We start from the raw sequence: 11859 nt of genomic DNA, 5'->3' as shown, positions 1-11859 counted from the left end.
GCTAGAGACGCTGGAGCTCTGCCAGGGTGCCCGGGCACGAATCATCTCCGTGTGCAGCCAGGGAAGCAGCCTGGTGTGGTGTGAGGAGAGGCCTCCCCTGGATGCCCACTCAGACATGAGCAAATGTGCCTTCAGGTTCTGTGTGTGCACCCGGACTCTGGAGGTGGGGGAGCAAGGCGTGCGGCTGGGCACCATAAGGATAATCCTGCACAACAGCCCTGAGTACCAGGTCCTGGCCTCCCCACAGCACGTTTTCCTGCTGCCTGCTGCTGCCAGCTTTGCCACCACTTCTAAATTCCTCCTCATCTGGCATCCCGAGACGGCAAAGCTCACCATCACAGCCCCTGCAACAGGCTTTGTCCGTAGCAAGACACTGCACTCCAGCAACGAGTCAGACTTCAGGAAGCTCCTGCTTGGTTCTGTGGGTCTTCTCTCAGGTTTGGCACCTCTAGACATTCACACCTCCACTGTGTCCAACAGTGGGGGTCTACTGCTGGTGAGCACAAAGGGTGCCGTGAACATGGTGGAGCCAGATGGGACACAGAGGCATGTCTTTGACCTGGAGGGGGTTGCCCTGGCCCATGGAAGCCCTGTCCAGCTTAAGACATTTGGCAGCATCCTGGCCTGCCTGCTGGCTGGGGTCCTGTATCTTGTCAACCAGAACAGCGGAAGGCTTTTAGAAAAGAGAATCCTGGGCATGAAAGAGGTGCATTTCCTGGAGTCCCCGGGAGACGAGGACAGCATCCAGCTCCTCACTCAAACTGGCATCTACAGCTTTAGCTTCTCCAAACCTGAGGACAGCAACAAACCTGAGCCATGCCTGGTGGAGATGGTGTTCGAGGAGGCCTGCAGATACTACCAGAGGAGGAGCCTCAGCGGCTCCAAGTTGACAGTGGAGAAGTTGAAGAAAGGTGGCGTGTTCCAGGCTCCAGTGGCCCTCGCTGCCATACTGCAGCACAGCCTCCACCAGAAGCAGAAGCCAGCCCGAGGCCTCCAAGACACTTACGCTAAGCTGTTAAGCACAATGAGCCTGGAGCTGCAGAGCTACATGAGTCTGGAGCTTCTCAAGGCCTGTGTGGTGTGTGCCCCAGAGAGTGAGGTGGAAAGCTACTGTGAGGAGCTGGTGGAGCAGGAGGTCAGCCGCGTTCTGCACTCTGATATAGACAAAGACAACTTGGCCTACCTGAACTCTGTCTTTGCCTCCTTCCCCAAGGCTGCCTGGAAGGCCACGAGGAGCTGCCTGCAGCTGCAGCAGAACGGAGATGGCCTCTTGGTAGCCAGGGCCACCCCGGAGGTGTGGAAGAAGGTCCTGGGAGGGCCACAGCAGGAGGAGGTGGGTCAGAATGGGGTGGTCCCACTCTTTGAGCTCATCTGCGCCTCCTTCCTAAGGTTCAAACCCAAGTGGCTGCCCAGTTTTGTGGAGCTGACCCAGCAGTACGTTAGCATCTCTTGGTCATACAGCAGCAAGGAGGGCCCAGAGGGCCGGGTGCCGCTGTACAAGAGAGCTCTGGGAGTGCTGGCCAGGAAGAACAAGTGCAGCGAGGCAGATGATGAGATGGAGCTTGAACTGCTGCTCTGTAGCAAGAGACCTAAGGCCGTGCTGCAAGCTCTGCACCTTCTCATCCGCCTGAAGCAGTGGCAGCGGGTGGTGGAGGTGGCAGAGAAGTTCTCCAAGCTCAGCCCATTGCTTAACAAGGAGATATTCACCACACTGCTGGCGGAGTTTGCCCAGCACCGGGAGCTGGACCCTTACCTGGACACACTGTGGCCGCTGTGCCCCGCTGAGCTCACTGCCTCGGACATCCTCACCTTGGTCCTGCAGCACCTCCCTCGCTCGCAGGAGGACCCAGTGCCCTTCTCCAGTGAGCGGAACCAGCTGACTGTAGGCTTGCTCAAGCCGCTGCTGCAAAGGGTTGTGCAGCGTCCCTGTGTCCAGGACGAGATGTACTCGGATGCCTTGCAGAGCCCCACCTTCCCCCCTCCTACCCCACCCCGGGAGCACAAGATCCCCTCAAAAGCAGCAGCCGGTGATGCCCCTCAGCCACCTGTGTCAAGGACTTCCTCCCCCTCAGCGCTGGTGCAGAGTGACACTGTGTGAAGGGGGGAAGCACAACAGGGCCTTGGGTGCATGAGGAGGGGAAAGCCGCATCCACCTCAGGAAATCCTGCCCTGCCTGGCAGTGCGGAAGCCTGCTCCTTTCTGAAGCCTCCCTGTGGCTGCGTCTCGAAGAGTCCGTTGGGTGGCTGAGGTTGGGGGATCTCATCTGAAGCCAGGGCAGGCTTTCGGGCTATTTCTAACAAGTGCAATTGCGTGTGCCCCAGTAGAGGAGCAAATGCCAGGTGCATTTGCAGATGAAAGCACTGGCTGCGTTACAGAACTGCTCCCTGCTCAAAGCACTTTGTATTTGTTTTGCTTGGCTCCTTCATAAATTCACTTCTACTTCCCTGATCCTCTATGAGTGGTGGTAGCGTGGCGAGCAGGGACACAATAGCCTTTCCCCCTGCTCCATTCTGCTCACTGTGTTGGGTGGTGTCTCCAGGCTCTGCCTGTGAGAAACTGGGCATGTTTCTTCCAGTGAGGTCAGTGAGCTCTGCTGCTTTGGGCTCAGACAGATGCTAAATCCCAGCGTGGTGCAGCTCTGTGGTACTGGGGGTCCCAGCACACACACTGGCAGCTGCAGCACTCTGCGTGCTGTCTCGCTGCAGTTCCTCTGGGATCAATCCCGTAGCTGTGACTGATTGCAGCTACTTAGCTGAAGAGAGCAGCCTAATTCCCTTATCTCTCTATCCCAGACGGTACCCAAACTCTCTATGAGCAGAGAAGCTGGCAGCAGCCTGTGCGAGCTTGGGGCTGGCCCTGCCTCTCTTCCTTTGCTTTGTGGAAGCTTAGATTATGCTGCAGGACACCCGGGCCCTCTGTTCCCATCTCTTCTACCTTTGCCCTTTGCACACAAAGGGGCTTTGTCAGGGTTGTCTGGCTCATATTGTGCTACTGTTTGCAAAGTCAGTGTAACTTGAGAGCAGTCGTGCAGGAAGATCCAGGTTCCAGCTTCTTTCCAGTGCTCACTGCTTGGCCCTCTCCTCCAGGAGACAGAGCCTAGATGTGGCTTTGCCCCTGCATTCTGGGCTGTGGTGTGAAGGAACTGCCTCTTGCCTTGCCAGGGTGGCAGAGCCTGGCTGGAAGGGAGGAAGATTCACTTGCATTAGTCCTCTTGAGAGCAGGGTTAACTGTCAAAGACAGACTTCTTTTAAAAATAAAGGTTCCTAAAGCAGTGCTGCGGTGGTGGTGGATGTCATGAGGATGCACGCCCTCAGGAGGAAGGTGTGTATCCGGGTTGAAAAGTGGCCAAACTCAACTCACCATGGTACTCACCTGGACAGCCCATTCCCTCTCTGGTACTCAGCTCCTTACCCCTGTGAAGCTGTGGATGCAAGAGCCTGCCCAGGCAGGCAGCAGCATGTGTGCCTCAGAGAAGGGCCATCCTGGTGGTGCACAGTTGTGGCTAGGCCCGAGGTAAGAGTTGAGGGGAGGGACAATGTGTTCTCAAGAGCTGCAGCTTGTCCCTTTGTTCCTGGCCGGGAGCACCAGGCTGGCCCCCTCGGGACCCTGCTGCCCTGAGCAGGCAGCGGCAGAGCTGCCGCGGGAGGGATGCTGGTTTGTCAAACCGCTATAAAGATGCAGCAGGACTTCCCCCAGACAAGGGCCCGACTGCAGAAAGTCCCTGTGGTGGAAAAAAAGCCTGGCAAAGGGGAAGAGAAACTGACACAACGGTTCTCTAGAGGCTGGCTGGCTATTGATCAGACCTTGCTTATGGCAGGCTTGGTGCTGTGGCTGCGGGACGCTGTGAGTTTTCCTCCTGCGCAAGGGGTTGGGGGCCCCTGCCACTCATGGGAGCGGAGGGAGCCCGGCCGGAAAGGAGAGCCAGTGGCAGCCACTGCGGGCATTTTGCAATGAGCTGGCCTCACTTCTTCCCCAAGCAGTTGCTGGCCCTGCCTGACGCTGCTCAGGAGGAGGAGGATGGACCCTGGCCCCTCTCAGAGCCACAGCTTCTAGGGACTGGAAGGCAGTGCTGAATGGGGAGGGGCTGAGAGCAAGCCCCATACCTTGGCAAGGGCCTCGCAGTAATTTGAGGGGAGATTTTCATTGCCAGGGCTGGGTTTCAATGCAGGTGGCCACAGTGACGCGGCAAACAAGCAGGGTCAAGCCCCTTGCCTTCCAGTGCTTGCTCTGCAGCGAAGAAAAGCCTGTGGCTGCAGGCTGAGCAGGGAGGGAGCAGTGCCCACAAAGGTGGCAAGCGGAAACTGAAGCCAGCAGCAGTCCTGTGCGGGCTGGTTTTCCCAAGGCAGACCAAGGGGAGAGGAAGCAAGAAAAGCTACACAGTGGGGACAGTTTGTGGATGGAACCTCCACAGCGGCCCCTGGGCATTCACAAAACAGTTGCAACTCAGGAGGTTGAGGGCTGAGGTTGAGCAAAGGCAGAGCAAGCAGAGACAAAACTGAGCTAAATGCTTCTCCAAGCACGTGCCGGAAAATCCCACCCTGAGGACCAGAAAGGGTGGGCATCCTTGGGGAGAGCAGAGCCACCACAGAGGACAGATTGAGCTGGGTGATAGGCAAGCACAGGGTGCTTTCTGCAGTCAGGATGGGTGCTAGGGAGAGATAGCAGGAGGTGAGGCTGGCGCAGCTTCAGATAATGCCTGAAGGAAAAAATAGCGATTAGAAGATCTGAAGGCAAATGGGAAAAGCAACAATGCAGACGCACGTAGCAGAGGGCGAGCTGGCCAGCTTGGCCCCGTGGCTCGCTCCAAAGATACTTAAGTTTTGCAACAAAGGAAATGAGTCAAGCTGCTCACGTAGGTCCCCCACGCCTGTCCCAGTTCTCAGGATGGTCCCTGTGCTTGCACCAAGGAGCAAGCACAAAGCAACATCTGCACTCGCCCCACCACCAGTGCAGACCAAGTCACCCTGGGCTTATCTGTGCTTGCAGCTCTGGTCGTGCTCATCCATGCCACGCAGCTGTGTGGGACGCTGCAGGATCACCGGAGGGCACAGGGAAGTGCTCATGCACATGGGGACAGTGTGGTGTGGCACCTCATGGACAGGAGGCTCTTGGTGCATTTTTTTCCCAGGGAAGGCCGTGGCACCTGCTGAGCCGCGGGTGCAAAGGGCTGTCCAGCAAGGGGAATGCCACCCAGCCCTGGTGATGCTGAGCAGTGGTCCTGCATCCACCCATGGGCTGAGTCAGGACTGGAGAGCTGGCTACAGGGAACCCAGCAAGAGCCCTCCAGGCCCAGGCATAGCCCCAGCTTGTGCCAGCAGTGGGCAGCCCTCCCTGGCCCTGTCTGTGTGTCCTTCCATCACAGCTGGATGTGAAGAGCACAGCCACACGCCTGCAGTGCACACAATCACCCCATTTATTGTCTGACACCAAAAATCACAGCCTTGGAAAGATTCAAGTTTGCTGCAAAAATAAATAGTCACATTTTTCAAGCAAGGGGCATGGGTGAGCCAGTTCCCACTGGCAGGCAGCACACGCTGTGATGGCACAGGTGGTACAAGCCACCCTGAGCCCACAAGGTCTGGGGTCTAATGCCTTGTGGATGGCCGGGGGTCTTTGTGGAAGTTGAACATGGGTGGCCTGCAAAACCAACATCACCTCTGTCACTCCCAGCCACAGAGGGGAGCAAGGAATAGCCCAGGATGCGTTGGGATGGCCAAACGCCATCCCACCCATTGCCCAACCCCATAGGAAAGAAAGTACTAAGACCCCACCAGCTTGGGGGAGCCTGGGAGCAGCAGCACCCCCTAAACTTAGTAGTGTGGGAATGTGTTGGGGGGGACCTCAAGGAAATCTGCACTATGTAGGTGCCACCTTCCCAGTTCTCCCCTGGTACCAGCACCCTCTTTGGCCTGCACTCACCCTGTTCCCTTCCTTGCCCCCCTCCCCCTGTGCCCTGACGCCCCTCATGCCACAGGAATTGACCTCCCACCCACAAAAGGACACAGCACTGCTACTTACATCTCCAAGGCTTCATCCCTGGAGGGGAGAAAGAAAAGGGGACAGTGTTAGTGGGGCAAGAAAATGCCTCCTGGGACAGCTCAGCATCTCCCGGTGGGACAAAGTCTCCCCCAGGGCACACAGGGAGGGAGGCTGCAGGGTGCTATCATAGAATGTCCTAGGCTGGAAGGGACCTTAGAGATCATCTAATCCAATCTCCCTGCCATGGTCCCCTCCATCCCAGCTGCCCCATCTAGACATGGAGCAGTCTCCTATAGCCCCCGCAAAGCGTTGCTGCCCCCAGAGCATCACCGCTCCTCCCCCAGGCAGGTAGAGTGGGCCCCCACGCCTGCTGGGTTGGTAGCACACAGCTCCCATGATTTCAGTTCCCCTGAGTTTCCCCACCAGCCGAGGCCCTGCCTCCAGCCAGCTCAGACAACAATGGCTGCAGGGGGAAGCGAGAGGCACTACTGGCTCTGTGGGGACCGTGGGCTCACAGTGGGCAGGGCACAGCCCAGTGTCACGTCCTGCACACACCACATACAACCCTGTCATGGGGAGGAGGAGTGGAAAAGTCGGGGAGGAAGGCTGGTTGGGTCCTCAATGGGGTGCTGCAAACCTCAGCTTGCCAGGCAGCTGCAACCCTGGAGCAGAGGGTGGCAAGCAGGGCACCAGGGCCAGGGAGCCCCCAGCAGACCAGCTCCATAGTCCTCAGAGGCTGGAAATACAACTGGAGTTCCCTCATTACCCTCAGGGGTCTGTGGCTGTGCTGGCAGTGGGGCTGCTGGTCAGAGGGCCCCAAAGGGACAGGGGAAGTGTCCCACAGGGCTGGGGAGGGAGCCCTGGGGTGCTGGCAGCCACACGAGCAAGCACTGCACCCTCGTGGCAGCAATGTCAACCGTGCAGCACGTTGTTTTCTGCACAGTATCCAGATGTGCTCCCCCTTGGGGACCCCAGCATGAAAACGGGTGCAAAGTGGAGCAAGTCGGGTGGCAGACCCCGAAGCTGGGCTGGGGGCTGCAGCCCTGCCACGACACCTTTCTCCAAGGTGGGGGGGGTGGGTCATATGTCCCTTCAGCTGCCCAAAGAGGAGTTGCACAGCAGGCAGAGCCAGGCTCTTCTCCACAACATTTCCATCCTCTGAAGAGCCACTGAAGATCCCAAGCCACCTCCCTGGTGCCCCCAACAGCCTGCGCTACTTTAGGATCAGCCCCACGGGCTGCCATGGGACACGTAAGGGGCTGTTTGCAGTGCATGGGGGGACCCCAGAGTCCACGCGGTCTCAAGGGATGGGCATCTCCTCACCTGTAGACATCAGCAACGTCCATGCGGCGGTAAAATTTGGCAAGTCTGACGGCCAGGATGATGCTGGGCAGCAGGAAGACAGTGCACCAGCCCAGACTGAACCAGAAGGCGTTCTAGGTGCAGAGGGAGAGCCATCAGGGCCCAGACAGCAACTGAGAGAGCGTTTTCTGCTCCCAGGCTCCCTCCCCAAAGACCACCCACCCCTTCTTGCAGCCTGGCCTTTGCTCTTCAGCCACAGCAATGTGCCAGGGAGAGGCTGAGCCCTGCTTGCTCAGGACAGAAATGGGTACCTCTTGCCCTGTCTGTGAGGAGGACAAGGGGACCTTATTGCCACTTCACACACACATCACCCCAAACACTGCTGCTCCTCTCACCAGAGAATCCAGGAGGTAGTCGCAGGTGATGGCCTCCACATTATCCAGGGCCTGAGCTATGGGTTTGCAACGTGCCACATCTCCTGTCAGCTGGGGACACAGTGGGGACAGGATATGTCAGTGTCCCCAAAACCCTGCAACCCATTTTCCCCTTCCCTCCACCCCACCAAGGAGGGCTCAACTCACCCTGCTTTTGGCCCAGGAGATGTAGGTCCCAAAGAAGTTCAACAGTTCCTCCAAGAAAGCCTGTGTCTCCTGGAGGGGGCAAGCAGAGAGTGGAGATGCTGCACCCCCAACCCATTCCATGCCTGTCCCATGTCCCCTCTGTGTCAGGATCAGGGCTGTTGGACACCTCAACCCAGCAGCAATGGGGCTGCAAGCCCCCACCTGCCCCAGTCCCTTGCCTGGGTTGCCATAAGGGGAGGGGGCACCCAGGTGTGCAGGGGTCCCCCAGGAGAGACAACAGGACAGGACAAGCAGCCAGACATTGCTTGGCATGCCTGTGCAGGGGGAGGTCTTGGTGTAAAGGTCCGGTCATATCCCCATTGGGTGGCCCAGCAGCAGGGCAAGGCACACTCACATTCTCGATGATGTTTGTTATCTCCCTCTCCAGGAACACCTGGGTTTTGTTGGCTTTGTCCAGAGCAGCTTTTGTCTGTTCCTGGGGTGAAAAGTGCTCTCAGCAGTATGACAGGGAAAATGGAGTCCCCACATCTCCCCCTCTGTGCCCAGCAGCAATCCCTGGGGCATGTCCCCCAACAGTCATATGCTGGGAGTGCCAGAGTACCCCAAGTGGAAGGAGCCTGCACCCCATAAGCAGCCCCTACAGTGCATAATTGGGAAGCCCCAGATTAGCCACTAGCACCCCCAGACTGCAGGTTAGCCCCCACTATCTCCACTGCAGGATCTTAAGGGTTCTTCACAGGGTGCCTCGAACTGGAGTGCACTCAGAGGGCACCCTTGTACCACTCACCTCGAGTTGGGCAGCCCTGCTCTGCACCAAGTGGATGTCCTCCTTCAGGCTTTGCTGGGGATGGAGAGAGGAGGGTCAGAGGCACGGATCCCATAGCTCAGCCGAGACCTTGCCAGCGGGCTCCAAGCTCTGGGGGAGCCCAATCCAGCACTCCCGGGACCCTTCCCACCCCAGCATCGCTCACCATCAGCCCAGAGAAGTTCGTCTGCATCTCCTTGTCCAGCTCCCTCAGCTTGCTAGCATGAGCCTTCAGGTCCTCTTCCACACCCGAGTCCTGGAGGAGCTACAGTCAGCAGTGACCCACAGCAGGGGGGCCCTGCCCCACCACAGCCACCACACCACATAGGGGACCAGGCTGAAGAAAAGAGCTGGGCGAGGGTGAAGGGCTTTTCCTCCCCTCGGCAACCAGGCAGGTCTGGAGAGGAGTCCCTGCAGCCAGCGTCCCTGGGGACAGGGTAGCTATGGCCCTGGGGTGCCATGGTCTCTTACCCCACTGTCTGCCAGCTGCTCCAGCTCTGCAGCTAAATCCAGGAGGCTTCCCTGGGTCATGTTCTGATCCAGCTGGAAAAGGCAGAGGCAGAGCTGTGAGAATGGGGTTCACAGGGGGGCTGTACCCCATCCCTGTGGGCCTGAGTGGACCCAGGGCCTCTTGAGTGGAGGAGGTGCCTAGTTGCCCCAAGGGGATACCCTGGGCAGGGGATACCCTGGGAGGGGATACCCTGGGAGCTTGCAGTGGGACACCCTGGGAGCCTGCAGTGGGACTTTCACAGCAGCAAAGTGACCCCCTCAACACACACCTGGACCCCCCTGTCCCAATACCAGGCTGCTCTCAGCCCACCTGCTCCAGGGTCAGGGTGAAGTCAGGGGGCTGCCCAGCCCGGCTAGCATTCAGCAGCAAGTCTCTCTGGCTCTGGCTGAGCAGGCTGATGGGGCTCAGGGTGATGTTCATCTTCTCGAAGGCTGTAGAGATCTCACCTGTGTACTGCCAGAGCGAAGGAAGCCATGATGGGGCACTGGTGCCAGCCCCTCACTGTCCTCCCAGCACCAGCCTTGTGCCCCCAGCTCTGGCCCTCAGACCCTGGCACTGTCATGCCCACCTGACTGATGTTCAAGAGCTCATCCAGAGAAACACTCTCGTCCACGTGCAGCACTTGCCACAGGGCAGTGTCTTGCTGGCATTGCCTGCAGGAGCGGGGCACAAGGCTGAAAACGGGGCAAGCAAGGGCCACCTCCTCCCAGGAGCATGTCCTCACCTGCATGGGCAAGTCACACCTTGCTCCCTGCCTGGTATCTGTGCCTGCCTGCAGCCAGGGCAGGTAGGGCAAGCTGGCCCTATCCCAAGGAGCATCCAAGGGCAATGAGCAGCCCTCCCTAAAGAAGTGGTGCCAGGGCTGGGACCCACCTGTATATCTCTGAGAAGTTTGCTGTGCCATCCTCCTGTCCCAGCAGCTCTGACAGACTGAGGCCAGGAATCAGCCCGGGGGTGTCCACGAGCTGAGAGCAAAGGAAAAGATGGAGAACCCAGGCGTGATGCAAGGCAGGACACCTGGGAAGAGCATCCCAAACGGGCCAGGGCTGCCTCTGCTCCACCAGCAGCCCTTGGAAAGGCAGCAGTGGCTCCAGGCAAGGGTGTTTTCCCACAGGAAACTCACCTGGAAGAGCTGCTGGCTGCGCCAGGACTCACAGACGAGCATGTAGATGTTTCCCCCCAGCATGAAAGTGATTAGCACCAGCAGCATCAGCAGCCAGGAGAAGATGAAGCTGAAGCCGACCCCTCTGCAGGACAGAGACACCATCAGCACCCAAGGCCCCGAGCCCCGGCGCTGGTGCTAGCATTGCCTCCAGCTCACAGGACCCAGAGCCTTGCCCCACCAGAAGTGCCAGGAAGCACCACCATCCCCACAAGCATCTCTCCCCTCTCCCTTCAGGCCCTGGAGCATGGCTGGGCTGTACCCTGGAGCCCAGACCCCAGCATCTCTTCCCTCAGTTTTGCAAGCCGTCACCACCTGCAGAGCCATGGGACCACACACACTGCCCGCCAAACAGGCTCCACTCCAATGCCTTTCACCTGCACGTTTTACCCTCACGTTTACCACCTGCATGGTGAGAGTTGCCATAGGGCAGGCCATTAAGTAGCAGTAATTCGATGATTTAGAAGCTTGAGCACTCCCAGGCCAGCCCTGCCCACCCATCCTACTGCTCCCACAAGCATCCTCGGCAGCCTCACGCCATGAAGAAGTTCCCGCCAGCGTTGGAGAGGCTGCTGCGCTGCGTGGGCAGCACGCTCTCCTTCAGGCCCAGCGGGCCCAGCATCACCCCGAAGAGGTTGCAGAGGACCACCAGCAGCACCATGCAGCACAGGAGGGCACACACGCTCCACCTGGGGCAAGAGGGACAGGAGTCAGACAGCAGGACCTGGCACCCCGAGCAGCGCCCAACACCTCATCAGCTGCCCTCTCGGGGAGGAGAAAGGCCCCAGGCACCCTGGCAAAGAAGGGGCACTAGTGGCTACGAGGCAAAGCTCTTGTACCCGTCACTGAGCAAACCTCCACCTCCAGCAACTGGAGGATCGAGAGCTTGAGCCTCTCTGGACAAGGGAGCTGGGGGATGCAGCAGCCCCTCGCCTACCTGAGCCCATCCGAGGGGATGATCAGCCCCCTGTACTCCTCCAGCGCCGATGTGGCATTGCCCACAAAGGCCCCAACATTCTCCTCCACATCCTGGAACAGCAGCCGCTCCTGCAAGCTCCAGATCTCCTGTCTGATGAGACCGCGGCCCTCCCGGAAACGCCAGCCGCTCCTGCAAGCTCCCGATCTCCTGTCTGATGAGACCCAGCTGCTCCTGGGTCTCTGCAGGGGATGGGGACAGGTGGGTGCTGAGAAATGCTGCCTGGGTCCTGCTCATCTCGGGCAGTGGGGGACTGGGAGAGGGCCGGAAGGGGGTGGTCTTCCTCGAGGATGGAATCAGCATGATAGCACATGGGAGGCTTGGGGACAGGGCTGAAGGCAGAGGTGTGGCAGCAGGGGAGGTCTCCAGGCAGGAGTGGGATGAGAAGGGAGTACAAAGCCCTGGGAGACGGGGAATTTGGCACATGGGGCACAAAGTCCTGCTTACTTGCCACCACGTCCTGGGACTGCTCTTGCACCTTGTCAGGGGCCGTGTCCAGCGTGCTGTTAACCTGCAGAGTGCACAGCTCGTGTCCCTGCCTGC

The 11859-nt window shown here is 58.9% G+C and overlaps 2 protein-coding genes across 2 annotated transcripts; one reads left to right on the top strand and one right to left on the bottom strand.

The window, feature by feature from the left end:
- Positions 1-4: 4 nt before the first annotated feature.
- HPS6 (Hermansky-Pudlak syndrome 6) lies at positions 5-2098 on the top strand (the record flags this gene model as incomplete). The annotated part of the gene is made up of 1 exon (XM_009865522.1): positions 5-2098. A coding segment is annotated over one exon (2094 nt), but the record flags the coding sequence as incomplete, so codon positions are not given.
- Positions 2099-5585: 3487 nt separating this feature from the next.
- On the bottom strand, positions 5586-11827 carry PROM2 (prominin 2; the record flags this gene model as incomplete). Its single annotated transcript, XM_009865521.1, has 17 exons — positions 5586-5637; positions 6019-6036; positions 7303-7415; positions 7677-7766; positions 7863-7931; positions 8257-8337; positions 8650-8703; positions 8834-8923; positions 9139-9210; positions 9488-9631; positions 9747-9831; positions 10052-10143; positions 10302-10425; positions 10877-11029; positions 11278-11387; positions 11440-11498; positions 11764-11827. Coding segments are annotated over 17 exons (1470 nt in total), but the record flags the coding sequence as incomplete, so codon positions are not given.
- Positions 11828-11859: the final 32 nt, after the last annotated feature.

This window comes from Apaloderma vittatum, unplaced genomic scaffold (assembly GCF_000703405.1).
Source record: "Apaloderma vittatum isolate BGI_N311 unplaced genomic scaffold, ASM70340v1 scaffold28262, whole genome shotgun sequence".
Classification (NCBI taxonomy): Eukaryota; Metazoa; Chordata; class Aves; order Trogoniformes; family Trogonidae; genus Apaloderma; species Apaloderma vittatum.
This window is presented reverse-complemented; position numbering and strand designations above follow the sequence as displayed.